The 25956-nt window shown below is 45.8% G+C and overlaps 1 protein-coding gene across 2 annotated transcripts in view; it reads left to right on the top strand.

Annotated features, from left to right (window-relative positions):
• Positions 1-16801, top strand: part of GMDS (GDP-mannose 4,6-dehydratase) — a 418974-nt gene extending 402173 nt beyond the window's left edge. Inside the window, exons 10-12 of one of the 2 annotated variants that reach the window (XR_001877006.1) lie at positions 15357-15425; positions 15804-15946; positions 16405-16801. Coding sequence is in view for 1 of the 2 variants with exons in the window: in XM_017828779.1 (XP_017684268.1) it covers positions 15357-15425; positions 15804-15866 (132 nt within the window). In the remaining variant the exon portion in view is untranslated. Of the gene's footprint in view, positions 1-15356; positions 15426-15803 lie in introns of both variants that reach the window. The other variant, XM_017828779.1, reaches the window with a different exon arrangement.
• The last annotated feature ends 9155 nt before the right edge of the window (positions 16802-25956 follow it).

Genomic DNA, 25956 nt, shown 5'->3' on the forward strand with positions numbered 1-25956 from the left:
CTATCATGAAGGATCACACATTTTACACAGTTCCTACACAATAAGAATTGCAGATGACGAATGTCCCGTTACTCGTGTAGCTGGTCATTTTTGTATGCAATTACCAGAATTGCATGCTCAGTTCCAGTAACCATGTGCACGAAAATAGGCTGCAACAACCTGCTTAGGGTTGTTAATAGCATGGTCCGAAGTCCCAATCTTTATTGTTTTGTTGGTTTATGCTGGTTTTGTAAGGGAACTGAGCTAGGAATTAGCTTGGTTGTTGACTATTCAAGCAAAAGGAGACATACATCTGCATGTACTGCTGGGGCCACAGGACTGCAGAATTTCTGCATTGACCTTCATATGGTTTAAATACTGAGCTGATGGGCCAGAGGAGAAATACTGCACCAGGTGGCCAGCTGTAGTGCATGGTTTAAATAAGGAACAAGCAATTTCCAAAATTTTGAGTTTAAAATACATACATCTCTAACTATCAGTGTCATAGTGAGGCATAAGTCTTTGCCATAAGCAATTCAGAGTCAGGCTGCAGTAGTTCAGGAATACTTAATTGGCATTTCTCTTTGTTGCGTATCACTGTTCTCATCAGTTCTAATATGTGTTTTTGTTCCCACCTCTACAAACTTCTTTGCCTTAAAGGATTCATGAAGGAAATAATTAAAAAGTACATAGAGGAAAACTGTCTGAGCAGAAGGGGCAGAAATCCAAGGTGCTGTAGGGAGGTGCCCCAAACACTCTTTTGGATGATTATTAATTTTTTTCTTACTATTATTTTATGACACTGTTTATGTTTAATTACTCATGTTTTCCTAACCTGTCTGACAGGCATAATTTGAAGAGCAATAGTAATGATCAAGTTGTGGAAGTGCCAGCTGCTGCCTACGTGCTCAAGCAAGCATAGAGCAGGCAGTGTCAGGAGACAGTACTGTCTCTTGATTAGATCTGAACTTCTTTTTTTTCACATGGATGAAAATGATCCTGATTGTTATTATTTAAATATAAACTATGCCAAAAGAAGCTATGAAAAATCAGAGTGCTCTCAGTTCACTGCCTGTATGGAATAGTAAGTTCATGGGACTTTCCTCCAGTATATGCTGTTAAAATGTAAACTGGTTTAGTTTTAAACAATAAAATTGGTCTATTTGGGTCTTTTTAGTGTAAACTGCCAGACATCCCACCCATTTAGGTTACTATGATTTTTTTTTAGTATTAGTGAACAATTTCAGTCTTTATACTTTCAAATCAAACCTCAAGACCACAGAAGTTACCTGTTCTGCCATATACTGCGTGCTAGTGCATTGTGAAGCTCATTTAGAAGAGGTAGTATTCTTTTAGTTTGTTTTTTTCTCATTGCTAAAGCTTTTGGCTGTTTCATGCTTCAGTTGTGTGCTACTGAAGTGAGATGATGTGGGTAGCATTGCTGAACAGGTAGTAATACATCATCGGAATGTAAAGTCCTTTTATACTTTTCTTATAGCAAGTGGAGATTTAATTATTATTTTGTGGATACGTTGGCAAAAGTTTAGAAAGTGTTGAGCAGCTTTTGTGATAAGTTTGAATGCTTTTATTTTCTTTTTTTTTTTTTTTAATGCATGGGGTGATGCACTTCTAAAAAGTTCTGATGAAGTCTGATGCCCTTTGGAGTAAAGATGAAATCACAGGAAAAAGGAAGAATTCTCCTGTAGGCTGCAGTATCAATGCACTGCAAGGTCCTTTCTTGCAACTGGTACAGTAAACCCTTACCTGAATGACAGGGAAGTGAAATAAATAGCTGTTGTTATGTTTTGCCAACCTCTGCAGTCCTGTAATTAATACTGTATTATCCTTTTTTGTTTTGTTTTGTTTTCATGAAGCAGAAAGTTCTGGTGTCCTGTGGTTACACACATCTTAGCCTTTTGACATATTAATATTTTGCTCTGACCGCTTACATTTAGAAAAAAATCTCTGTAAAGATGAAAATTAGGTCTTTAGAGAACAAAGACAACCCAATAAACTCATGAGTTCTGTTACTCTCAAGTCGATCATAGGAGCCTGGAGAGGAAAAGTTGAGCAAGCAGTGATAATTTTTTAGTATCGCTGGAATGAGTATTTGATTTTTGTGTGAACGAAGCTATAAAAGTAAATCTAGGGCAGAAATAAAAGTGAAAGTTTAGACAAATAAGAAATGCATGTTAAATAAGTCACCTGCTGCATCAAGGTGCTATATGACCACTTGTCCTTGGAACAATTTGCTGCTGGTGGGCTGCTCACTACGAATCAATGGTACAGACTCACTCAGGTCAAATTGTGCCAGATGCACTGTGACGTGAATGCTTTGGCTGTTTTATCTGTAGTAAGCTATACATCAGAGAGAAGTGGTGAGACACAGCCTGGGTTCTCTTCTTGCTCCTCCCTCTCATTCCAAGGCATTGGTCAAGTCCCTAAATCATCCTGCCTCCTAGCTTTATAAAATGCAGATGATAGTGCTTTCTTCCCATTGTAATGTCATTACTGTTGCTTAATTATATAAAAGCTGTATTTTCTCTCTGGTCCTTCATTGTCATTGTAGTGCTGCTGTGAAGCAGTTCTGTTTTGACTAAGTGGTATTACATCTAGTTGAAGTCTTGCTCAGGTTACAAGTGGAATGAAGCTGCCAAGATGTTTAGCTTTCTTCTGCTGCTTTTTCAATTCTCAGTAGATATACATAAGTTCTGTAATTCATGGCCTTATGTGTTCATATGTATTGCCATTACAATGGAATACACCAAATAAAATAAACCAAGTAAACCAAGGTTTCATTGGTGACCCACAATGGAAAAGAGATGCGAGCTGTCAGTGAGTTCTAACTGTATATTCCATGAGGTGATATTTGACTTTGATAAATTTTCAGAGAAGGGGCTGCCATTTCTGTGTTTGTGCAATGTACAATGGGACCTTTACCTGGCATGTCTGCCCTGCTGAAACGTGAATGAAAAATAGGATTACTTGTCTGAGGAACAGCTCTGTCTTTCATATTGAAACTTGGCAATAAATGGTTCCCGTGTGAGTGGTCTCAAGAGACACTTTCCTCGTAAAGGAATGAAGTGATTGATTAGGCATCTCACATTTTAAACATTATACAGGTGAAAGCATTGAAATATTCTGAGCCCATACCTACTGCTGTGTATACCTGAATAGTTTGCTTGCTTTTTAATTGTGGAACTAAAGAAGTTTTGGTAAGTAGGGCAGGACCACGAGAAAATGCTAACCATTTTCCTTCTGTAATGCTTTTTCATATTTGACTGCTGCAGGGTGAAAAATAATAAAGAATTTTTTTGGTAGCAGATCCAAAATTCCTTTCTTGTTTAATTGAAAGTGTTTAAGAGAAGAAGGTCATTGAGAGGACAGATTTCAGGAAGTGGTATTTGCATTTGGTGATGCTTTGGAAAGAAACAGAGCATACTATCCACGCTTTTAAAGTATATGTGGTGAATGCACTGCCAAATCTGTGGAATTTTATAGGGAGCTACTTTGAATAGTAACAGCAGTCAATGAATCTGCTTTTTACCTGTACTGTGAAACTGGCACTGTGAGTTTTACGAGATCTTATTGCTTTTTTGAAACTTATTTCAAAACTTACATAGTTTCAAAACTGTCAGCAAATCTCTGCTGTGTTACCAGTAATACGAATTGTCTCCCAGACCCCTGCAATATTCTACACAAAATTCTGAGTGAAGAGGAAGCTGGCACTGGTATGCAATGGACTACCACTAGAAAAGAAAAAGGAACAAATCTATGAGGATACATAGAGAATACCTCTATGTATTCAGAAAAAATATTCAAGCGAAAAGAACACTATAGTAGAAATGAGAACAAAATCTCAGTACAAGATGACATATTTTAAGGATGAAGGAGAGATGGGAAAGTAAGGCCAGATTTAAGATGATGTTTGTGGGCAGGACATTGATTCTCAAAAGATAAATGGGACAAGCTTGAATGAAAGAGAAAGACTGGGAGACACATCAAATTAGGAAAGAAAAATGTCTTAAAATAAAAAAAAAGATAAATGGGATTTTACAGGAAAATAAATTTGCCAAAACATGGGAAAGATTTATACAACAAAGAAGATGAGAAAAATTCAATACCAAGGAAAGGGTGGAAGAAAACAAAATACTGATCTTTAAAAGAAAATAAAATAGTTGTATTCATTTTTTTGATTTCTTGGAATATTTTGTGGTGGGTTTTGTGGTCTGCTCTGAGAGAAAGTGAAAGATGTAATAGGAAAAACTATGATTTTTTTTTTTCCCCAGACTTGCCTGTGCAGGAAATGTAATAGGAAGTTATTTTTATTAACCAAGATCACAGAACATGCAACAACAAACTACCAAGAATGGTGTGGAAAATCCGGTTATTTTTCTAGTCAGACCAGAAGAACCTGTGGCCATTGACCAGCAGGAGCCTAAGGGTCAGATTATTAAGCAGTGAACTGGATGGCTACTGAAATCTGTGTGTCTTTAAATACACACCAACAAACTTAAATTACAGCAGAAAGAAATCTTGAACACCATGTAGCTGATTTGTAGCCATTCATGAATTGCTTTGTGGTCTGTTTTGTCTACCTAATCAACACAAACAGAAGACTTGTTTGATCTCATTTGCAAATGTGAAACCAATTGATTTTACGGCAATATACTTCTTGCTCAGCAGTATTTTTCCATCAAGACAGTCAGGTTACACTGGTCACCAAAAACTGATGAGCCAGAACAGTGAGAGCTTTGGACAGACAGACAGGGGGTTTGGCAGAGCGTTTTGGAGTTTGTCAGGAGGAATGCGTAGCCATGATGCTGAGTGTGCTGGGAGGACTTCATCCTTTCAAAAGCTAGGACAAGCTGTGGCAATACTCAGCCCACATCCCTAGCACACTTGTAAGGGACCATGAGATGAGGAAGTGGGGAGCACAATGCCTTTATTTGCAGCAATCAAGCATGTGTTTCATCTGTAAAGGACATATGCGGCTGTCTACCTTGTCTGGACTTACCAGTGAACAGTGTTTTATCTTAGCAGGATTGGTTGAACACACATGCAGAGTAGAAACATGTTTGTTTATGGACAGGAAATGCATAAGCTTTTTAATGGATAAAGTGTGAGTTTGAAGCATTAAATATGACCTGCTTTGTTGTATGCCAGTACCTGCAAAGGGTTATTCTTTGTAGTGTCCTACTTGGACTCAAACACTAAAGCTTTCATCAAAGCAAATCTGATTATTTTGCACATGGTTTTCCTGAAAGGATGTTATGATTTTCTAGATGTTTGGTGGCTGGTGATAAATTAGGCTTTTATGATGTCATGTGAAAGGCCACTGCTTGGACTTCCTTCTCTATCAAGCATGCTGGAGAATACATTTGGGACATATTCAGCATCAGAAATTATCCTACCTTGTTTTATTTTAACCCTTTTGTGGACTCTTGCTTGTTCTGTAACTGTGTTCAGTCAAAGACAGCTTCACTTTTGCAGACAGAAGGCACAGGGTATCACATCCTGAGTCCTCTCCATATGGGGACTTGGAATTTTTTTTTTCCCCTCAGTTCTTGAGCTCCCTTTAAACCTCTCACAGCTTAAATTCTCTCCAGATATTTTGCCTTGAAAAGGGTTTTCAAATCAGATGGAGGTTTTATTGAGAAATTGGAATGCAGTGACGGGTGGGAGATGAGGAGATGCGTTCCATAAATTAGGTTGGGTTTATGACCGTTTAAAGGGAGGCTGCTTCTAAAAAAAAAGCCAGCAGTAAAAACAGTATGTAACTTTGTCCAGAGAAGTGGCAGCTCCCCTCTTCATCCTTCGTACTGCAAGGAGGGAGTATTTTACAACTGCTTTTCAAACAATGAGAAATGACCAAACATCCTCTATGCTAACTCTTATGTACTAGTTAATCCATAGCGGGAAGGAAGACGGAAGAGAGAAATATCCATCTCCTCTCTGTCCTCTTCCCCCCAGACATGCTTCAGAGGGACAGAGGTTCATATATCAATATAGCAAGTAAAGAAAGGAGTATCATCTCTCCTGCCCAATCTCAGTCACACCCAAGCCTTCAGAGTGGTGAAGTGAGCACTGCGCACAAGGCAAAGACAGCAAATGCTATTACAGGTGGGTTAGAACTTTTCAATGACATGCTCTTTAGATGAAAAATTACATTTTGAGTAAATTAATATTTTTATTAAGTAAAAAATTAATGTCGTTTTGGTGTTAGCAAATGCCACGATTTTTTCAGAAATCTGAATACCCATGGGCTAGCAAAATCACCACAAACAATGCATCCTGTACAAGAAAAAGAATTCATTCTAATGAAGTAGTAATATCCTGCATTCATAGATCTACATTCATTAAATTGCTGCTTAATGCTCTAAAAGTACATAGATAAATATCTATAGAATACAAGATCACTGTCCTTTGATCACTGTTTTGTTGGTTATCACTTGGTATTTGACTAGCAATGATAACAGAATCTGTTTACATTTCCAATATATTGTCATAAATGAAGTACTTTTTAGTGGAGAAGAGAAGAAACTAAGTAGGCTTGCATCATGGATTGCTGGGGTTATCAGTTTTCCTACTCATCTTGGTATGTCAGCCAGTGAAGACAGCTAACCCTAGGGTCCATATTCCATTTCCAATGAGAAATACATTTGTTACTGAACAATAAACCCAGCTGAAATCAAACAGCTTCACAAAGTGATTTTCTGATCTTTGCAGAAAATGTGAAGAGTGATAAGAAAACTAATCAGAGTGGATTAAAAAAAAGGGTGAGAATTACATGTAATAATTTTTTAAAATGCCATGCCCTTGCCTAAATAATACATAATGTGTGTGGCAATAAACCCATGTCTGATGAGGATATTATTATCTTACTTTCACCCACAAAATAGTTGCCAGAGTGGAGAACAGGTGAAGCAAGAAGAAAACACTGAACAGTGAACAAAAGCAGGACTTGAAGATACCAGTGAAAAGAGAAGAAACCTGGGTTTTTTCCTGTACCATGGCTGATCACCCATATGAAAGAGATTAATCTCTGATAGAGTCTTGGTTTTTAGTGATGTGAATGTGACACATTTGGCCAGGGAGCCTGAAGAAACATGCTCATGTACAACCTCCCCAAAAGCTCTGCTGTAAAAGGAAAATTCACAAATGCTTCTAACCCATGTCGTGCAAAATCTGTGTTATTCAAACACCTCTTTATGCCCAGGTTAGCGTGAAGCACGCAAGGGTCAGCTCACACATCAGCAGCCAGGCTACAGGGCAGTGGCAGTCAATGGAAGTGATACCACCTGTAACCAGCATTTGCAAAGAGCAATTCTATTTTGTTAAAAGAGTTGGAAAAGTTCAGCTTGGTTCATAATAACACAGATTATATAATTAATGACTTGCATTTGAGCAAACATGCTAAAGATTTTTAGCTGTGATGTGTGTGTTCAGATGACTTGGTATGCCATATCAGAAAGAGTTTCTGCTGGAGCAACTCCAGAGGAGGGCTGGAAAGATAATCCAAAGGAGCACATCTCCTGTGAAGACAGGCTGAGAGAGTTGTTTAGCTTGGAGAAGACCAGGCTCTGGGGGAGACATTAGAACAACCTTCCAGTACCTAAAGGAGACCCACAAAAGAGATGGAGAGGGACTTTTTACAAAAGTATGTAGTGATAGGACAAAGGGGAACAGGTTTAAACTGAAAGAGGGCTTAGATCAGATATTAGGAAGAAACTCTTGTCTGTAAGGGTAGTGAGGCACTGGAACAGGTTGTCCAGAGAAGCTGTGGATGCCTCCTCCCTGGAAGTGTTCAAGGCCAGGTTAGATGGAGCTTGAAGCAAGCTGGTCTAATGGAAGGTGTTCCTGCCCATGGCAGAGGGCTTGGAACTAGATGATCTTTAATCTTCCTTCCAACCCAAACCATTCCATGATTCTATGACTGTCTCCAGCTCTGCTACCTGAACTATCGTAATTATGGCCTGTATGTGGCAAACGGAGTGAGTTTGGTCTTCTTCCTTTCCTCCAGAAGTTCCCTGCTTTTTCTGCAGAGGCATTCCTTTGAACTAGAAATAGTCTTTCTGTTCAGACGCCTCTGGCATTTTGCAGAGCCATGAGCTGAGGTTACAACTGCACTTGGATCCAAGCTGGGGAACAACTTCCAGGTCTTCCCAGGAGTGCAAAATTGGGCCTCAGGGCAAACTATGAGGGAGGGAAGCACCCTCCTCACTCCAGCCAGCTGTGGTAATTTAGCTGTTTGTTTCCCTCTGCTGTGGAGGAAACACTCTTCAGACTGCCTCACGCGTGGCAACCTGAAAAGCAGCCATGGTCCCACTTGCAGCGGGATGCCCTGGTACAGAGCTATGCCAATCCCCATGCAGGATGGCTCCTGATGAGTGAGCTCAGCGCTGGATCCAAAGTGAGTTCAGCACTGGTTTCAGGGATATCGGGCTGTAATTCGGGAGGAATTTTATCTGGCTCGAGGGTCGCCAGTGGCCAAGACATTTTCTCAGGCTTCGCTTGGCAAATGGACAGACCTGAGTAATGCTTGGCCCTGTGAGGGGCTCTTGGGCCTGCAGCTTGGCTGGTGCTCGCACTGGGGCCAAGGGCTGCACATCTCTACTCCCAGGGACCGGCGGGATGCAGCCTCGCCTTGGTTAATGTGGCATCAAAGCGATTACGGTCCGAGGACAAGCCCCCCGAGGCACCTGGGGCCAGCTCCCCCTGCTCCACTATTTTATCTGTGGTGTCCTAGGGGCTGCCAGGACCGGCGCTGAGTGAGCCCATTTCCCCAGAGCAGAGCATTGTTCCCGGCCTCCGGCCGCCGCGTGGCCTCGCTGATGGACAATACCAGCCGTCCCCGACTTCCTGAGCAGACCAGACAGCTTGCTGTTTTCTGCGAGTCTCTTATCACCCCCTGTCATTGAAAGAGAGGTCTGGCTTCGGCTTCGGTTTGGGCTGATAGGCAGCAGCGAAGTGGAAAAGGCGCAGGGGAGGGAGGGGAAGAGGAGGAGGAGGAGGAGAGAGAGGAACTCCATTACTGTTATTATCGCCCTAATGTTTATTGCTGCTTCGAGTTCATTTGCCTTAACCCTTTGGAAGCTGGTCAAATTAAAGATTATCAGGCTGATAAGATAAAGCCACTATTCTAACGCCCCTGGTTCCTGGTGAAAAAAAGAAGGATGTGCTCAGGTCTTATTGACCATGAGGTTTGTGTTGATGCCTTATTGTTGGAGTATAGTGGGGTGCCGAGATAAGACTTTGCCCTAAAAATGCCCAGCATTCGCAGCCTGCCAAGGTCCATCAAATGCACAGGGGCTGAGCACCGTGCAGAATCAGTCCTTTCCTCAAGTCATTCTTTCCCCTCCCCTTCCCCCTCAACATGGTTTTAGTAAAGATTAAACTTTCTGAATAGGGAGGGGATTTGCATAGGAAAACACGTTGGGGGGAAAAAAAAATTGTGGCTCTTATTTTCAATGGCATTTAGTTATATGCGAGTTTCAGCCTATTGGTTGCTTTTGCCTTTTCCTGTGGTTCTTTGTGAACAATACTGTCTTTCTGCAAAAGACTGCTGACCCAAGAGTGGAAAGCAGTCTGTTCATGCTGCATTAAAACAAATTTAGATCAGGAACCAAATTCACTGGCATTCTTCTATTCCCTTGGTATCCTAACTGCTCCACAACTTTGCTTTTCTAAGAATAGTGGAAAGAAAAAATGAAAACTGAGGGACAACACATTTTGGCTCATCTTAAATTCCTGAAGATGTTTACTGCGTTCCTTGTTAGGCTTGGGCTTCGCTCTTGGATATGTTTGATTTTCAGTCTCCTCATATTTACTATGGAGATAGGAATCACTTTATAATTACACTGGGGTTTTTGCTGTTACTATAGATATTATAACAAACACTACCCTTTGCAAAGAAGTCAAGCCAGTGCTCTCTCTGCCTCATGGATCTCCAGAAGTACTCGTAGAGCAGCACACAGGAGACACAGTGCTTATTATTGTGACTCCTTCTGGGGTTTGATCCAAGCTTAGCTAAACTATGCATTGAATTTTGCACCAGCAAGGTGCATGTTTACAGGCTATACAGCTCTGCTTAATGAAATCTTACTGTTTTACTTAATAGAGTGCACAGGGAATAGCTTGGAAGAAGTCACAGTAACTGTTCTCCAACATTGCATCTAGGTTAAAACATGACGTCCCTGGGCCTGGTGGCAAATGTGATGGAACACTAGGGAATGGGGGTAAGGTTGATGATGAAAGAACTGCCTAGTGAGCAATGCATGCAGCCACCAGAGTATGTGCAACACTTGGACAACAAGTGTTCTCCAAGCAATAAGCTGCAGCAGATGCCCATACATACTGTGACATTACTACTGATGTTACTACTGAGATATGCTACTCGAGCCCTCATAAAAAATGCTATGAAAAATGCTCCAAAAAGGGCACAAAAGGGGAGACTGTTTCATAAGACAAACTTTGATATATACATAACCGCGATAAAACTTTTTAACAGGGCCTGTTGTGATAGGACGCAAGGTAATAGGGCAATAGTTTTAAACTAAAAGAAAGTAGATTTAGACAACATATAAGAAAGAAACATTTTATGATGAGAGTGGTGAAACCCTGAAAGAGATTGCCGAGAGAGGTAGAAGATGCCCCATCCCTGGAAACACTTGAGGTCAGGTTGGATGGGGATCTGAGCAACTGATCTAGTTGAAGATGTTCCTGCTCAGTGCAAGAGGGTTGGACTGAGCATTAGATGAGCGTAAAGTTTAAAGGTCCCTTCCAACCCAAACCATTCTATAATTCAATTATAATGATGAAAATGCAAAACTGCAAGCTATCACTGTCTAATTTATTGATTTTTTCTTTTAATGGGATGAGTTAAAGCTGAAAGGTGACGGTTTTAAAAAGGAAATAAGGAAACTAAAACACAAGTGGGGCTTACAGGAAATTATGGTCCCTAGACTCTTAAAATCCTTTCTGACAAAACTTCTTGAGCAAAAAAGTGCAAGACCATACATGCAAGCCAGAGCCTCCACCAAGCTGGGTCTGTGCTCTTTGCTTATGGGAGCTCTGATGTAAAAAATCACCTTCCAGGCGGTTGTGCTGATTGTAAACGTAACCCTGGCTGCTTTTCAGATGCAGTAAAACTGTTATGTGCTCAGATCAAGTTTGTTTATTTTTAAAGGTAAAGCCTTGTCTCTGCTAAAGCAAGTGGAACTGGGCACAGTTCCATTGCAGGTGTTTTACTGAGGACTTGATCTCAGTTTTATTCTAGTGTAAGAGAAAGCAAAAGCTGGCACTGGGTGCTGGCTTCAGTGAAGGCACATTTGAGAGGGAATCAGCTGAGCTGTAGTAATAAAGGACGCCTTGGCCTTCTTTCAGGCCATACTATTTCCTTTTTCTCACATTGTCTTGAGGTTTTAAATTTTCAGTCAAAGTTAATTGAATGAGACAGTGATACATTGCACAGTGAAACCAGATCAATCACTGCACGAGACATAATAGGAGTTGCAATGACACTCAGAACAAGAGCTTGGGAAATGTGATATTTACATTAAAATATTTTACATTTTTGTCTCATGATTTTAAAATGCTTTACCACATTGTGTAACAAATTTCTCTCTGCTTATCTGTATGTATTTTTGTGTGTGCATTTGGACAATAAAATTGAATAATCATAAAAGCAAATTTAGTAATAATGGGGTATTTTCTACACAGTTACACAGCCTCACTTACAGAAAATGTAAAATGGAAAAATTTGCACAGTATAAACTCGTTCTGTTCACTGAGAAACAGTCATATGACAGTGAGCTACACAGAAAGACATAGGAGAATTTACTCTCAGGTGGCAACAGAGAATTTGACTGCTGTCTTCCATCTTCCTTCCCTTTAAATATTTACGTGGATGTTGTTTCTAACTCTTAGCTTGCAGGTAAAACTTGTCATTACTATTCACGTATGTTAACTATTTGCATGGAAAATAAGGGCTTGTTCCTCACAAAATGGATAACTAAAAGCAAAGAATGTTACATTCATGATCTGAGTACTGTAAAAACAACAGAAATCCTTAACCAGTGTTTTCAGGTTGCAGACTCAGCTCAGTATCTAAATCCTCAGAGTTTTCATGGAGCCAAAGGGTTGGGTTTTCCTGTCAGTATGTAAAGCACAATGCCACAGAACAAGTTATCCTGCAGGAATACAAAACATGAAGTGGTGTCATTTCATGAGGTGCTTTTCCATCAGGAACAGGGATATGGGGTAGTTTATATTCAGCAGCAGCTGTTTTTCAAGAACCAACCCCCATCCCACCAAATCAGCCCCTTCCTCCCCCCAAAAATCCAGATTTTCCCCTGTGGAACTTCACCTCTTCTTTCTTTGCTTTCTGATTTGGTTGCACCTCCAGAAAGTGATGCCCTGGCATTGAAAAATCAATACACTTTAATGATCAACATACTGAAGGTTTTTTTGAACAGTGTCTTTTATTGTGGATTTTTTCCTTTTGGGAACCTGACAGATCCATCTCTGGTTTCAGTGAAAGACTTAAATAATATAAACAAGCAGTCATTCCGTTCCAAGAGAAGCTTTTTTAATATTCTTATTTTATTGTAATTACCTTATTGTTTTCATATTATGAGCTACTTGTAGAAAAATACAGGAAACATGACTGCAATACAATCCTTTAATCAGGAATAGCTTTGTTCCAGTCATCACTTCCATTCCGTGCTGAAATTTTGGCTAATAAGAATACAATCAAACCTCGAATTTAGGTGTAATATGGTGTTAATAGTATGGTTTAATTTGATCTCTGTACCTAGTAACTTCTGTAAGTGAACCTATTTAAAAGTGCCTGGGAGATATTTTATGCTATTTTCAAGTAAACAAACAAAGTTTAGCATTTCTCAGAAGTACACAAACTTCTTCAAGAGAGCCATTTTTAATCTTTTAACCCAAGTCAGCTGGGGAATTCATATTATCATATATATTAAATCTTTCTTTTTCTCTCTCTCTTTTTTTTTTTTCACAGATTATGCCCTAATACCCTTAATGCATCACTGTTAAAGCATTTGAAAATTTAAGGGAAAAATGTATTTTTTATACCTACATGGATTCAATACACTAGTTGTTTGTGTGATCTCTGTATATAATCCAGCACTGCAAATAACTTTTACAGATTTGCAACCTCCCCCCACCCTTATTTTGGCCTATTCAGCAGATAAGTGTTTATGTTTTTGAATGAAGGGCTGGAATTAGGTAAAGCATTTTTTTAGATAAACTGTTTTAACAAAAAGGGTTTGTCCAAGAAAGTTAAAAGACTGCTCCCAAGCTGTTCAAAAGCAGAATGCAGCTACATATAGCAGGCCATGACAATTCACTCTATGCTTCACAGTCCATTTTTTTTTTAAATAGGAAGCCGGTATCCTAGATAAGGCTCAATTGCAAAGAATGTATTCAATATGAAAATTGTGGGTGTAGAAGTTTTACTTACATCACATTCATAAAAATTAAAATCTAAGTTTTACAATATGGCTTTTATGACTTAAAACTAGGTGGTATTAAAACACTTCACTTCTAGCTAATGGCTTGAATTAGGACCAAATAAAAAAGCAATTGTTTTTATACTGAAATTAGTATTTTAAGAAGGATTTCCTTGTTTCCAGACACATATATATATACATGATTATGTAAATTAAACTGAGCTCCAGATAAAAGACATACCTCCATGAGCACATTAGAGTCTGATCCAAATTTTATCAAAGTTAGTAGGCGTCTTTCCCATTTCAAACCAGATTTTGTAATCCATATTCACACGACCCTCCAGGGGATCCCTCAAGTTGATGCGGTTTTGCATGACTTGGCCTCAAATGTCTGCTGCAGTTTCAAAAAGCCCATTATAGGGCTGCAGTAGGAAATCATTTAGTCTAATTTAAGGAAATCATGGCATTTTTTATTTTCATATCATTTTGTTCTGATCCATCTGTTTACTCTTTTCTAAGGGTGAGCTGAAATGTTTTTTAGCCTGAAGACTGAACTAGTAAAAATGCTGCCTGGAATAAGTCTGGGCAGACGTGTTTGTTCCACATCCCCTTCTTCAGTGCAGTATTTCCTTTGGTGGATTTCCTCTGCTCCTGGAAGCAAGCTGTCTAGCTTTTTGGAGCAAAATTATGAAAAAGAATTTCCTACATTTTACTGCACAGGATGAGGTGATTTTGGAACTTAACATGACCTGAACCACATATGCACAAAAGAGAGCATCTGAAAAATGTAACGTGCAGCAGTACAAGTTAAAAAATCTAGTCAGAAAATGTTCCTTAGCTCCACTACTGGTCAGAGGGTAGAAAAGGGAGGAGAAAGGCAGACCATGCATTTTTCTGGAAAGCTTGCTGTGTTACCACCATGAAGTCAAATGCAAGAGGAGAATTCAGCCTTAGCCTTGTTGTTCTCTAACAAAGCTAGGTCTGTCTGGTTTTCCTTAAACCTAGACAGATATGATTTTAGTATTTATTGCTACAGAAAAACATAGCTTGTGAGGAAAAAAAATATATTTTATTAAATGAACACATACAGTTGGAAAAAGCTAACTGTTTAAACACATTATTTGAAATTTAAAGAAAGGTGCAGTCAGTTTTTCATTCAATTAGAAATGCAGTCAAAGGAGCTTTTGCCTTTGCTTAATTTTGTTACATTATTTTTGATGAGTGGTTGTGGGATTGTTTTGGTGTGGTAGCACTTTTAAGGATACTTGAACAGTAAGGTGAACATGACCAAAGTCTTGGTTTCTGTCATGCTTTCAAGATAATTCCTTTTAATTTATGAGATATTTAGACTTCTATTTGCATGTGGATGCTCAAAATACTATAGAAGAAAATTAGTAGACATTCAAAAGCTGGACATTTACTACTATTGCATATGGTTACCCATATCCATTACAGTCTTTCAGCATCATCTGTCTGTGATCATGTTTTTATTTGAAAGAGACTAGTTGTCATGTTTGCTCTGTGATTTACATTATTTAAACAAATGAGGGGAAAAAGAATTTGAATCAGCTCATTCACTAGCATGACTAAGACGTACAACGTCATCTTACAAAATGTTCACCATTATACGGCCATAAGGCTGGAGTTCAAGCCCTGCGCACACACAAGAAACAGAGTAACTGTTTCAGTCTGAAATAACCTGATGAAAGCATGCTGCCTCCTGGTGAATTAATAGGCATATGAGCTTCCACTAAAATTGCATCTTGAAGAGAAATATTTTGTCTTCGGAAGAGTCCAGCCCTGGCCATGCTTGGGTCACGGAGAAGTATCAGCAACAGGGAGGCCATCGAGGTGGGGAAGGTGACGGTTCTTGCAACACCTCTCTCTTCTTTTCCACAGGATTTTCTGCAAGGGGACTGTACCAAAGCTAGGCAAAAGCTGAACTGGAAGCCAAGAGTCACGTTTGATGTGAGTGGCTTTTCTGGAGTGCTTTGTACCTGCTGGGTGTTCACGTCCTCTAAAATCAATTCACAGGGAGGGGGAAGGGAGTGGGGGACCTCTGTGTGGGACAACTTGGGCACACTGAGAAACCCCATTTTTGGTGAACCTGCAGGGGTTCTTGCTTTGAAAACAGCAGCCACTATTGCAACTATGGGCACCCCAGTGCAAAGCAATGCACTGACACACACAGGGCCAGGGCTGCTGTGGGAAGAGCCAGCAAAGCCCCTTCCCCTCCTCGTTCTGCTGTGGGGGGACAGGGGGCTTGTCATGCTCTGGGGCATTCCTGATGTACTGCCTGTTTGCCCCTGCACTGGGGCCCTGATCTGTCTCTCTCCCTTCTTGCAGGAGCTGGTCAGGGAGATGGTAGACGCTGACGTGGAACTCATGAGGAACAATCCCAATGCCTGATCCCTGGCTGGGCTGGGCAGGCATCAGAGGAGCCATGCCAGGGATACAACCCATGGCCAGCACTGCCATAAGCCACCAGGGTTGGTACCTGCCCCTCCCTGTGACGGTTTTATTGTTGGCCTGCCTGTGTGTGCAAACCCGGTTTTATCCCTCCCTCCACCCTCCACATCCTCCCAGTGCCTGTTGCTCCACAGATCATCCCAGGGTCAGCCCTGCCTGGACTAACTCTGTATCCTGCCATTAATTAGAGAAGGGTCATACTGAACCTGAAATATTGATCAGGCAACAAGCCCACTGATTTAATTTTTTAATTCAGACTCATCTTTCTATTACCTAGGACCTCCAGCATGTTTTTAGTACTTTCTCCCATTTGAGAAACAAAGCATCCCCTGCCCTCCACCCCACAATCTCCCTCTCCTCCAACAACAAGATCAGCAAACCTCTGGCGGTAACATGGGCTCACCATCCCTCCAGACCTTGCTCCACGGCTTCCCCTCTTTGGTCTTTCCTGAACAATTGTTGGTTTTCTTTTCTGCAGCCTTACCTCCACCCCAGCGGCCCATTTCCACCACTTGAACTCTGCAAAAGTTTGGATAACTTGATATAACTTGCAGTGAAATCGCCTTTTGACCATGCCGAATTAATTCCTAATTGCTGGAATTGCTTTCAAACCAGTCAAGCCGGGGCTTGAATGTGTTTTTCAGATCTTCATTTCAGAGTGTGCATGAGTCACAGAAAGCCTTTTTCTCCCGCACCACCTCAATCCGGGGGGTTTAGGGTGTTTTGGTTTCTGACCCCCTCTCCCCAGAATTAACCCATTCCCCTTCCACCCTTTTCCTGCTTACTATAATTAAACCTCAGACGGGAACTTGAACCATCTCAAAAGATGACTAAAGAAATAAAAACAAAATAAATAAAAAAGCTTTAAAAAAATAGAAACTTCAAGGTGAGTAAATATTTTCTTGCTTTTTGTGCCAAGGTACCCGGGTTATCCAGAGGTCGTCAAGCCCATACATTTCCCGTTGGTTTCGGATCTTCCACCCATCAATTACTCCCATCGTTTTAGCTTTTTGCCTGGAAGTAAGCAAAGAGTGAGAAACACAAGCGGGACATACACAGGAAATACACTTTCTCAAAGTTCATCTCTTGCTTTTTTACTTTCTATAGGGGGACACCGCTGTTAAAAGTGGAGGGAGGTGGCTGAGCACGGAGCTAGGGGCTGTGGCTCTAGCTGGGCGCGGGAGCGGTAGCGTGATGGAAGTGATGTGGGGTGACAGGAGAGGCTCGGGAGCAGCCTGGGGGGGAGCCAGCCGGCCTGAGAAAGGGTGCTCGGTGCAGCGGTCGCCAACGGCGGCATTTGCCGGAGGTGCTGTGAAAAACGCGCAGCGCAGAGCGGAGCGCACCCGGGCAGCCCAAGCAGCCGCTTCCTTTGGGGCTGTCCCCTCGAAAGTGCGACCATGCCAGCACAAGGGGGAAAGGAAAACGTGGAAGCCCAGGCGTTGCTTGGGATCCTTCCTACAGGTGCACGGTGTACGACCCCTCACAGGGCGGAGAATACAGGAGAGGGAAGGATGTCCCCGTTGCAGTCGCTCCAAACGCTGCCCTACGCATGTGAGGCTTTCCAGCCCCCACGCACAGTTTCCGCGGGGCACCGGGGCTCTCCCAGCATAAACCAACGCCGAGTTGGTCGCAGAGCTCCGTCCGTGGGAAGGCCTGGAGCTCCCTGCAGCATCACGCACACATTCCCTCTCATCCCGCGCGTATACACCTTCACGCGTGGGTATATTTATATAAAGCTTTCTTGAGTGTCTTTTCCTCGAACGGGTACGACTCCGCAGCTGTGCCTTTTTTTTCAGGAGTAAGCTAACAATAAACTCCCTTCCCGTGGGTGCGTGTCCTTTGCATTAGATGTCCCCTCCCGCAGCGTTCACACTACGCGAATGTGCTACACAGCCCCGGCAGTACGCGCTTGCCCCCTCTGCCGTGGGCACCCACCCGTGTGTGGCCGCATGTCTGTGGCTGTGCTCTGCGGGCTGCCGCCGCACACCCCGCCACGGGAGAAGCGGTGTCCCCTGCCCAGACCCAGCCTCCCCATCCTGGGGCCGCTGAGGGGAGGGGACGAGCTCCTCCTGCCCTGCCTCACCGAGGGCTGCCCCCTTCGCAGCGCCTCGGACAAGCAGTCAGAGGCTGCGGGTGGCGGGTCTTTGGTGGCGCATGGAATAACAGTAATTTTAAAAATTATCACAGCACTTTTATGACAACACATTTTTGTATTGCTGAGAACTATTTTTTTTTTGCTTACAGTGATTCACTGGGAGTCTTGCTGGTACATCTGAATATTAGTTTAGACAACTCTGTAGAGACCTGAAAACTTCGACTTCACGCTTTTTTTTTTGGTATGTTTAAGTGTAGTGCACTCAAGAGAAGCGTTCTCATTATTTGTTTTCGTTCTCTATATTGGGGACAGAGAGAGAAAAAGGATGGGAAAGCAAAAACTGATACTAGACCAAGTCGTCCCTCCGCGGTAGCCTTGTGCTTTTTGCTGCCTTTTTAAGAAGGAAAAAACCACACTACTGGTTGTGATAGGACAAAACGCACACTGCCCCGCTGCCTTGGACCATTTGGCAAAGGTCTGAATTGCTTTTTCAGTTCCCTCTACGCTACCTTCCTTGCCTAATTCTTAATTGCTTCTAAAGTACCACTCTTTGCATTGACCATGGGATCACGTCTTGAAATAAATAATAACAAAAAATAACCCCCAAGAAACCCTAAAACAAAACACTAACACACTACGATTTAGGGAAATGATAATGTATATGTAGCTAATAGTAACACAGTTACAGACTTGTGTTCTGTACATCAGTTTAGTGTGCACGTCAAGCGTTTTGTGGGTCCAGGTTCAGAAGATACATCCCCCCACTGTCCGTCTCAAGTCTCTTACGGAGTCACTGCACCTTCGTTAATGGAAAAGGGCAGCTCCAATAGTAAATAACCGAGCATGCCTTTAATCTCCCACGTCTTTCACAAGCGTCCCACCACCCGCAGCAGCAGCACCGAACAAAGCAAAAGGCAAGGTGGGTGTATCCTTTCTCGGATCCGCTGCGTGGCACCAGCGGGGAAAGGCTGGTTGGTGGTTGTGTCCAGCTTATGGACATTATGCCCTGTCCGAGGTCGGAAAAACGGGCCCTGGAGCCCTCCAGGAGCCCCCGCCCGGGCGGCCTGTCCCCACTGCGCTGTGGGAAGCAGAGAGATTCACCCCTGCACCGCTGCTAAGAGGAGAAGTGGGATAGTAATGCCAGCGCTGGGTGGTGGAGGCTGCCCGGGCGTGCGCCCCGTCGGGAAGAGGGGGCTCTGATGGGCAGGGAGAGGAGAGCGGTCCAGCTCCTGCCCAGTGGGCTGCAGAGGGCTGGGGCGCGATGGGGAAGGCCGGCCCGGGCCGGCCCTGCCTGCGGCTCCCTGCCCGGCAGCGCCGGGAATTACGACCAGCGACGGCCGGGCTCGCTCCCCCGCGCCCGCCGGCTGTCAGCGCCGCCGCCGCCGCTCCACGTCTCTTAGCCATAACTCAGCCCCTCGCCTCCGCCGTGCGGGCCGCTGCCTTTCCCCAGAAACCTGTCTTGCTAAAGGTAAAACTGCCACGAACGCCCCTTCTTAAATTATTCATCTTATTTTTCCTTCTTCTGAGGCCTTTCAGGGCCGCTCGGGGCCGCCGGACACACTCGTGGGCTGCAGAGTCCCCGTAGGCAGCAAGGAGCGCGGCGGCGGCCCGCGGTGGGTCGGCCCCACGGGAACACAAGTTCTCGCCACCTCTGCAAGCAGGCCGGGCCGGGCCGGGCCGGGCCAGGCCGGGCCGAGGGTCGGCGCTGCCCCAGGGCCCGCCGGCGACGCAGCCAGGCCCGCCCGCCGCCCTGCTCCCCGGCCCCGGTGCGGAAGGCCGGCGAGACAAAGCGACGGGGGTTTCCTCGGGGTCGCGGAGCAAAACCGCCAGCGCCATCTAAAAGTACACCTCGACGCTCGGAGCGCCAGCCCGAAGGGTAAAAGCAAACGGGGGCTGAAGGGGGGTAGCCCCGCTCCTCGGGTACGCAGACGCCGGGGTAGGGTGGTGGTGGGAAAGTAGCTCCGCGGCCGGCTCTGGTCGCGCTCGGAAACGCATCGACTGCTGTAAGTGTATTTAGAAAAATAAAATTTAGGTGTAAATTGGTGGAATGGAAGAGTCCCCACCACCACCTCCCCCAGCCCCTTGCACATAGAGCAGCGGCGTCCCCCCGAGCGGACATGAGGGTCACATCCTCTTCCCGCTACTCGCCCAGCCGGGAAGGCGTGCTCGGGGCTGCCCCGGGACAGCGCGGGGAGAGGGGCACCGGCCGGGGGTCGCCGCCCCTCCCGCCTGTGGGCGGCAGGTTTGCAGGGGTGGGAGGCCCCGAGTCGGCTCGCAGGGCCGCGCTCCTGCCTCCCCTTGTGACCCCCCTTCACCTCTGATGGTTCGCTGGCGGAGCATTGTCTCCAGACACAACAAACCCAGGACGGAGCCCTGGAGCAGGCAGGGCTCCAACGTTTTGACGGGTGGAAGAAAAACATCAGCAGATACTTTACAATTATTTGGTGATGGGGGCTAGGAGAGGCAGGCGGAGGAGAGGTCGCTTCGCAGTAGCAGACGCTAATTGCAACCTTTGCTTTGCTAATGAGCTCGCACCGATGCATTCCATGCTCCACCACCGTCCCACACCCTCGGGGGACAGCTTGGGGGGTGGGAAATGGCGTCGGGAGAAAGTCGTAATTTTTCTGCAATTCGTTATTCAGTTTAAAATCCATCTCATCCTTGAAAGGCGAGGTTAGAAGCGCTGGCCGCCAACACTTTCATAAATCCTCGCTTGGGGAAAACGGCAAGCAGCTCCTCGCTGGCAGGGGCGAGGTGTGTGCAGCGCCGGCCCCGGCCCGCCGCCTGCGCCTAGTCCTGCGCCGCAGGCAGCCGGGCATCCCCGGCCCCGGGCGACGGGCCGAGCAGAGCGACGTGCCCTCCGCTAGCTAAAGGGTTTAGCCCTATTTCACACAATCGGACCGGTGAAATGCATATACAGAACACATGCAGGAGAAAGAGTTCCACTAGAAACTCGCATCAAAAAGGCACTGCAAATGTATTTATACTGGGCAATCTTGCAAGCACCGACATTGTTTAAACAATTCTCTTCTGCTATGGATGATATTATCAGTATTTTTACATTATCGTTCAATGGAAAACATTCTTCTTTTTCCTTATTTTAAATATTTATTTAAAAAAAAAGTATAAACGAAAGAAATTAAAGTCGGCCGCTTAAATGTTCTGGCAAGTAAATAAATTCCAGGAATGTTTTGGGGAAAACGGCAATGGCGTTTTTTCTGATCCGACCGCTTGCCTTCCGAGGGATGACGGTTCTAGTGATATGACCTGTTTATTCATCGATTCGTATAATATATAAATATGCTGAACTCGTGAGTGTAATAATTTGCGTTTTTTCTACTGGAGGAAATTCAGCTATTTTAAGAGTTAATGATTCTGAATGTGTTGGTTTTCCTGGATTCTCCCCAGAGGTGATGGAGGCTGGAAAGGAGGGGCGATTTCAGTTTGAGGGTTTCATTGTTGCCGTTTTAATTCTGCTGAACGCAGTCTAAAGCAGCTGACCTGAACGTGGGGGTAATACACTGCACAAGCAAGCCCCCTGACACCTAAAGGTCGGGTGAAAGTATCCAGCAGGTAAGTTGCAGGCCGGCTGCCTGCCCAGCTCACTTGCTCTCTGGCTCACAAATTGTTCCCTTCTGCCCACCCAAGTCGTTTCAAGCTGTGTTTGTTTCGGGGGCAAAAAAATTGCCGACCACCCAATTCCATTTTTGCCAGAGATCTCATCGGTAGCCCGAACTGCCTTCCCCCTCCCCATCAAACTACTTTTTAACAGCTATTATTTTGTGGCACACGCATACCAAGCAAGGCGCAAGTTACGGGCCTAGAAGGTCGCGGAGGTGTGTGCGACAGATGCGTTGGCTTGGGGAAGGAGGAAGAAATCCCCCTCCACCAAAGACGCTGCCGGCTAAACGGAGGGAGGGAGCCTTTGCCGGCTGCTTCCCCGACCCGCGCCGCACAAAACAATGGTGAAACAGGCCGGGACGAAAACATGCCCCTCGGACCACAGGGGCTTCCCCGCGGGGCTGTGCTGGTGTCTTCTCCCTGAACACTGCTGAACACCCCCCAGCCGTCGGGTGTCCGGCAAATACCATCTCGCAGCCGCTTGCCAAATCGCTGGACGCCAACAGCGTTACCACGGAACTAAACTCTGAGTTAGTTGCAAGTGACACCGAGGGTTCCTGTTTCGGCGGGACCAGCCAGAGTTACCCTCGGGAGAGCTGGGGTTTACTCCTCCGGCCGTCCAAGCAGGCCTTTTACGACGCCTTGTTGCGAAATGAGGGGGTCTCCCGCTCTCCTCCCCTACACATCCGACCGTTCCCTACCCCTATCTGCACTTCCAGCCCCCGGCCTAGGACAAGACCTGCCCGTTGCCCCAGGTGCGTGTGCATAATTTTAAGGAAAAATGGGAAGCACAGCAGTGCTGCGAGGGGTCCCCGGTGCCCCCCGAAATAGGGGGCTGTCGCCCGGCCCCGCAACTACAGGGCAAGGAGGCGGACCTCCTCCGCCGATGCAGCTATTGTTTCGTTCAATTAGGCTCCGCTTGATAAAAAACAATCGCTCGTTAACCCTCGCCCCCCTCCCTCCTGGCTGGTGTATTGTGAATGGCGACATCGTCTCCCTTGACCCCCGTCTCCTTTTCTGTCTTTCTGTCCCCTGAAAAATGATTCCGCGAGCTCTGATTGAATTTTATTCCTTCCTGACCTGGCCTGTTTTTATTGCATGGACACCATCAATCTTGACCTAACGCGACGTTTGTTTATTACTTTGGAAAGAAGCGAATGGCTTTATGAGCCCCAGCGTAATTAAACCAGGAGAGCTCCCTTCACCGCGGCACCGCACCACCTTTGGGGCGGATTCACCACAGACAAGCAGCCGGGGGGGCGAGTCAGAAGGGAAAAGAGAAAAAAAAAAAAAAAGGAAAAAAGGTGGAGGAAAGCTATACGGGAAGAGTAACTGGCATCCTCCCAGCCCGTGAGCTTGTGACCGAGATGCCGATGGATCGAAACCCACGCGCGTCCCCGGGGGAGCACCGAGCAGCTCCCTTACTCCACAGTTCAGGCCCGCCAGCCTCTTGCGCAGCTTGCCGCGTAAACCTGAGTTCGCCCTCCACCCTACCCTGGCTGCGCGCCTGGGCGCGCTACCTGTGCCCCCGCGTCACCCCGGACACCCTGACGGCGCCCGCCGCCGCGCTCCTCATCGCCCTCCCCTTCTAAAAAAAACCCCAAACGAACCAAAACATCAGCGCCTCTTAAAATGACGGTAACATTTTGCCAAACCACCCGGCCCTGACACAGAGAGACGGGGGAAAATGGACTTAGTAAGCCGAGGAGTTTAAATTACGTTACGAGACAAATTAATTGAAATCTAATGTTCAATTAGCCGTCGCTGTTGAAATGAGCGACTTTGGGAAGTGGGAGGCAGAGAGCTTCTTAGGGGCCGGACTGCAGCGCTCCTGTACCTGCGCGGCGGCGCCATGTGCGCGCCTCGGCGCCTGCACGCTTTTGCCTACGACGTGATAAAGACTGCGCACTCTGACCTCACACTCGTCTTCACGTGGGCGCAGAGGGGCGCGCAGCCCCCCGGCCGTGCGCCACCGCTCCTTCCCGCGCAGCGGCAGCGCCACTCTGCCTCCCGCAAAACCCGCACCGGTCTTCACGTGCGCCGTGTGCGACTGGCCCGCAACGCGCAAGCCAAGTCTCCGGAGGTCAAGGCGAAGCTTTAAGCTCGTCCCGCTCCAGCAGCATATTTTTGGGGGGGATCAGGGCAGCATACAGCCGGCCGGTCAATATGCTGCCGCCCCAGAGTTATCGATAGTGTTATGACGTTGAACCTACGTCTTATGCTAACTTCCAAGCGCCCTTCCCGAACTTCGTGGCTTTCAGAAAGGGCCCCAGATATGGTAAAACGCCAATTCGGAAACACTTCTTTAAACATTTCCATCCACAACACAACCTCACCATGTTCTTCATCTAACCCAGCCTGTGGAGATAGAGAAGGGGTTTTAATCAATGTCCTCTTGACTATTTGCGTGCAGTTCTCTGCTATTTTTGGTTATGACCTTTGCAGAACATAATATGAACTGTAATTGCTTTAAGAAGAAATTCTAAGGAGGGAACTTAGGAGAATATTCCTCTCCTCCACATTTTCCACAGTTTAAGTGACAAATGAACAAATACAAGTAAGAAACCCCTAATCACAATGGTCCCTCAAATTAATTTAAAAAAAAAAGTTTTGTTTTTTCATAGACAAAAAGCAAAGCAATAGTTTGGGAAAAAAATCAGTTTGAGCTAAAAATACAACAAAAAGCCCGGTGCTAACCTGGCACCTAAGGGACTGTTCTCCTGGCACTTAAGGGACCACTCTGCAGGCACGGCTGGGACCGAGCGTCCCCATTCGCTGTAGGGGCTGCCAACACAGATGTCGAGGCCTTACGGAGACACATCTCAGTTGCTGCCCAGGCACATGTCCCGTGCCCACCGCTGTGCAAGGTCGTACTGCATCTCTTTTGGCATTCATGGCAGGCCCAGTTCTCCTGGGAGACAATCATAGGTCAGAAGGGACGCTCGGGTTTGCCTTCTACTCTCAAAAGGAGGGAAGCACAACACGAACAAGGCCTCGTACCCCACGCAGGGCCCCACTGCCCCCAGTTCGTGCCTTACAGACAGGAGGGCAGCCCGCGGTCAGAAAGCCCTGCTCCATGACCCCCAGCGGCGCTGCCCCAACCTTGAATGGTTTATAACAAGACCGCCCGGCCTTTCCCCATTTCAGCAGCAGCAGCAACGCCTCACACTGCAGGCTTCGGCCCGGCGGAGTCCGGAGCTGCAGGTCCCCATCCGTGCAATGCTGCGCAGGGACCAGCGGCACTGGCCTGCGCTCCCGACGGGCACCTCCCGCGGCCAAGCCCGCACTTTTCACCGCCTACCGGGGGGACCTTTAGCACTACTGATCTTAGTTTTGTTGTGATCAATTTCTGTGCGGAGGAGGAGAAGAAAAAAAAAAGTTATGATTATGGTAATAATAAAAATAATGATTTTAAAACTAAAGCAGAAATGCGTGTGCGGTGAGCCAGCCCATTGCACTGAGAACGAGGAGGTGACCTCCGCCAGGACCATGCACGTCACTTCAGGAAAGATATTCCCTCCGGGGGCAGAGGATCCCGACACGACCTACCTGCGCCCGAGCAGGAGGTTTCCCTTTGCCCCCTCCCTGACTGTGAGCCGCTCCCCCCCCCCCAGCTCGCCGAGCCCACTCCTCCCGCCCCTTTTGCAGCCTGGGCCACGGGTAGCGCAAGTTGCGCGGCCGCCCCGCTGCGGAGGCCCGCGGACCGCCCCAGGCATTAGCAGTAATTACACACCGCACTTGTTCAGGCTACGCACAGTCCCCCCAGCTCCCCTAACCGAGCAGCACCACTGACAATGCAACGGGTTATTAAACAAGCCGGGATAACAACTGCTTTCCTCCCTATTTTTTTCGTCACAAACACCCTACCGCTGCAGACCGCTGAGAAAACCCAAACTACAGGAAAGCCGGCGCCTGATCGCAACAAAAATAACAGGCAAATAGCACACGCAATCGCCTCTACCCTGTGCCTTCTTTAAACTTTATTTTAAATATATGACGGGGGGCAGGAATGGCCTTATTACGCAGCTACCCCGCTGGCAAACCCATCTGCCGGGGCAGAGGGAGCTGCCCCGCCGAGGGTCCCCTCTCCAAGGAGAAGGACCGAAGGTGCGAGGCAGTGAAAGCCCCGCCGTGCTCCTGGCCCGGCAGCCCCGCTCACAAGCAGTGGGGGTGGGAGGGAGCCCCCAGTTTAGCTGCCCCTCCACTCGCTACAGGGAGAGGGGACGGTGGGGAGAAGAAAGTGAGCCTGACTGACAATAGGTAACATTTTATTTCCCTTTACTGGTGAAAAACGGGCAGCAGCATTTAAAACGT

The sequence above is a fragment of the Lepidothrix coronata genome, unplaced genomic scaffold (assembly GCF_001604755.1).
Source record: "Lepidothrix coronata isolate B3197 unplaced genomic scaffold, Lepidothrix_coronata-1.0 Scaffold152, whole genome shotgun sequence".
In the NCBI taxonomy this organism is placed as follows: domain Eukaryota; kingdom Metazoa; phylum Chordata; class Aves; order Passeriformes; family Pipridae; genus Lepidothrix; species Lepidothrix coronata.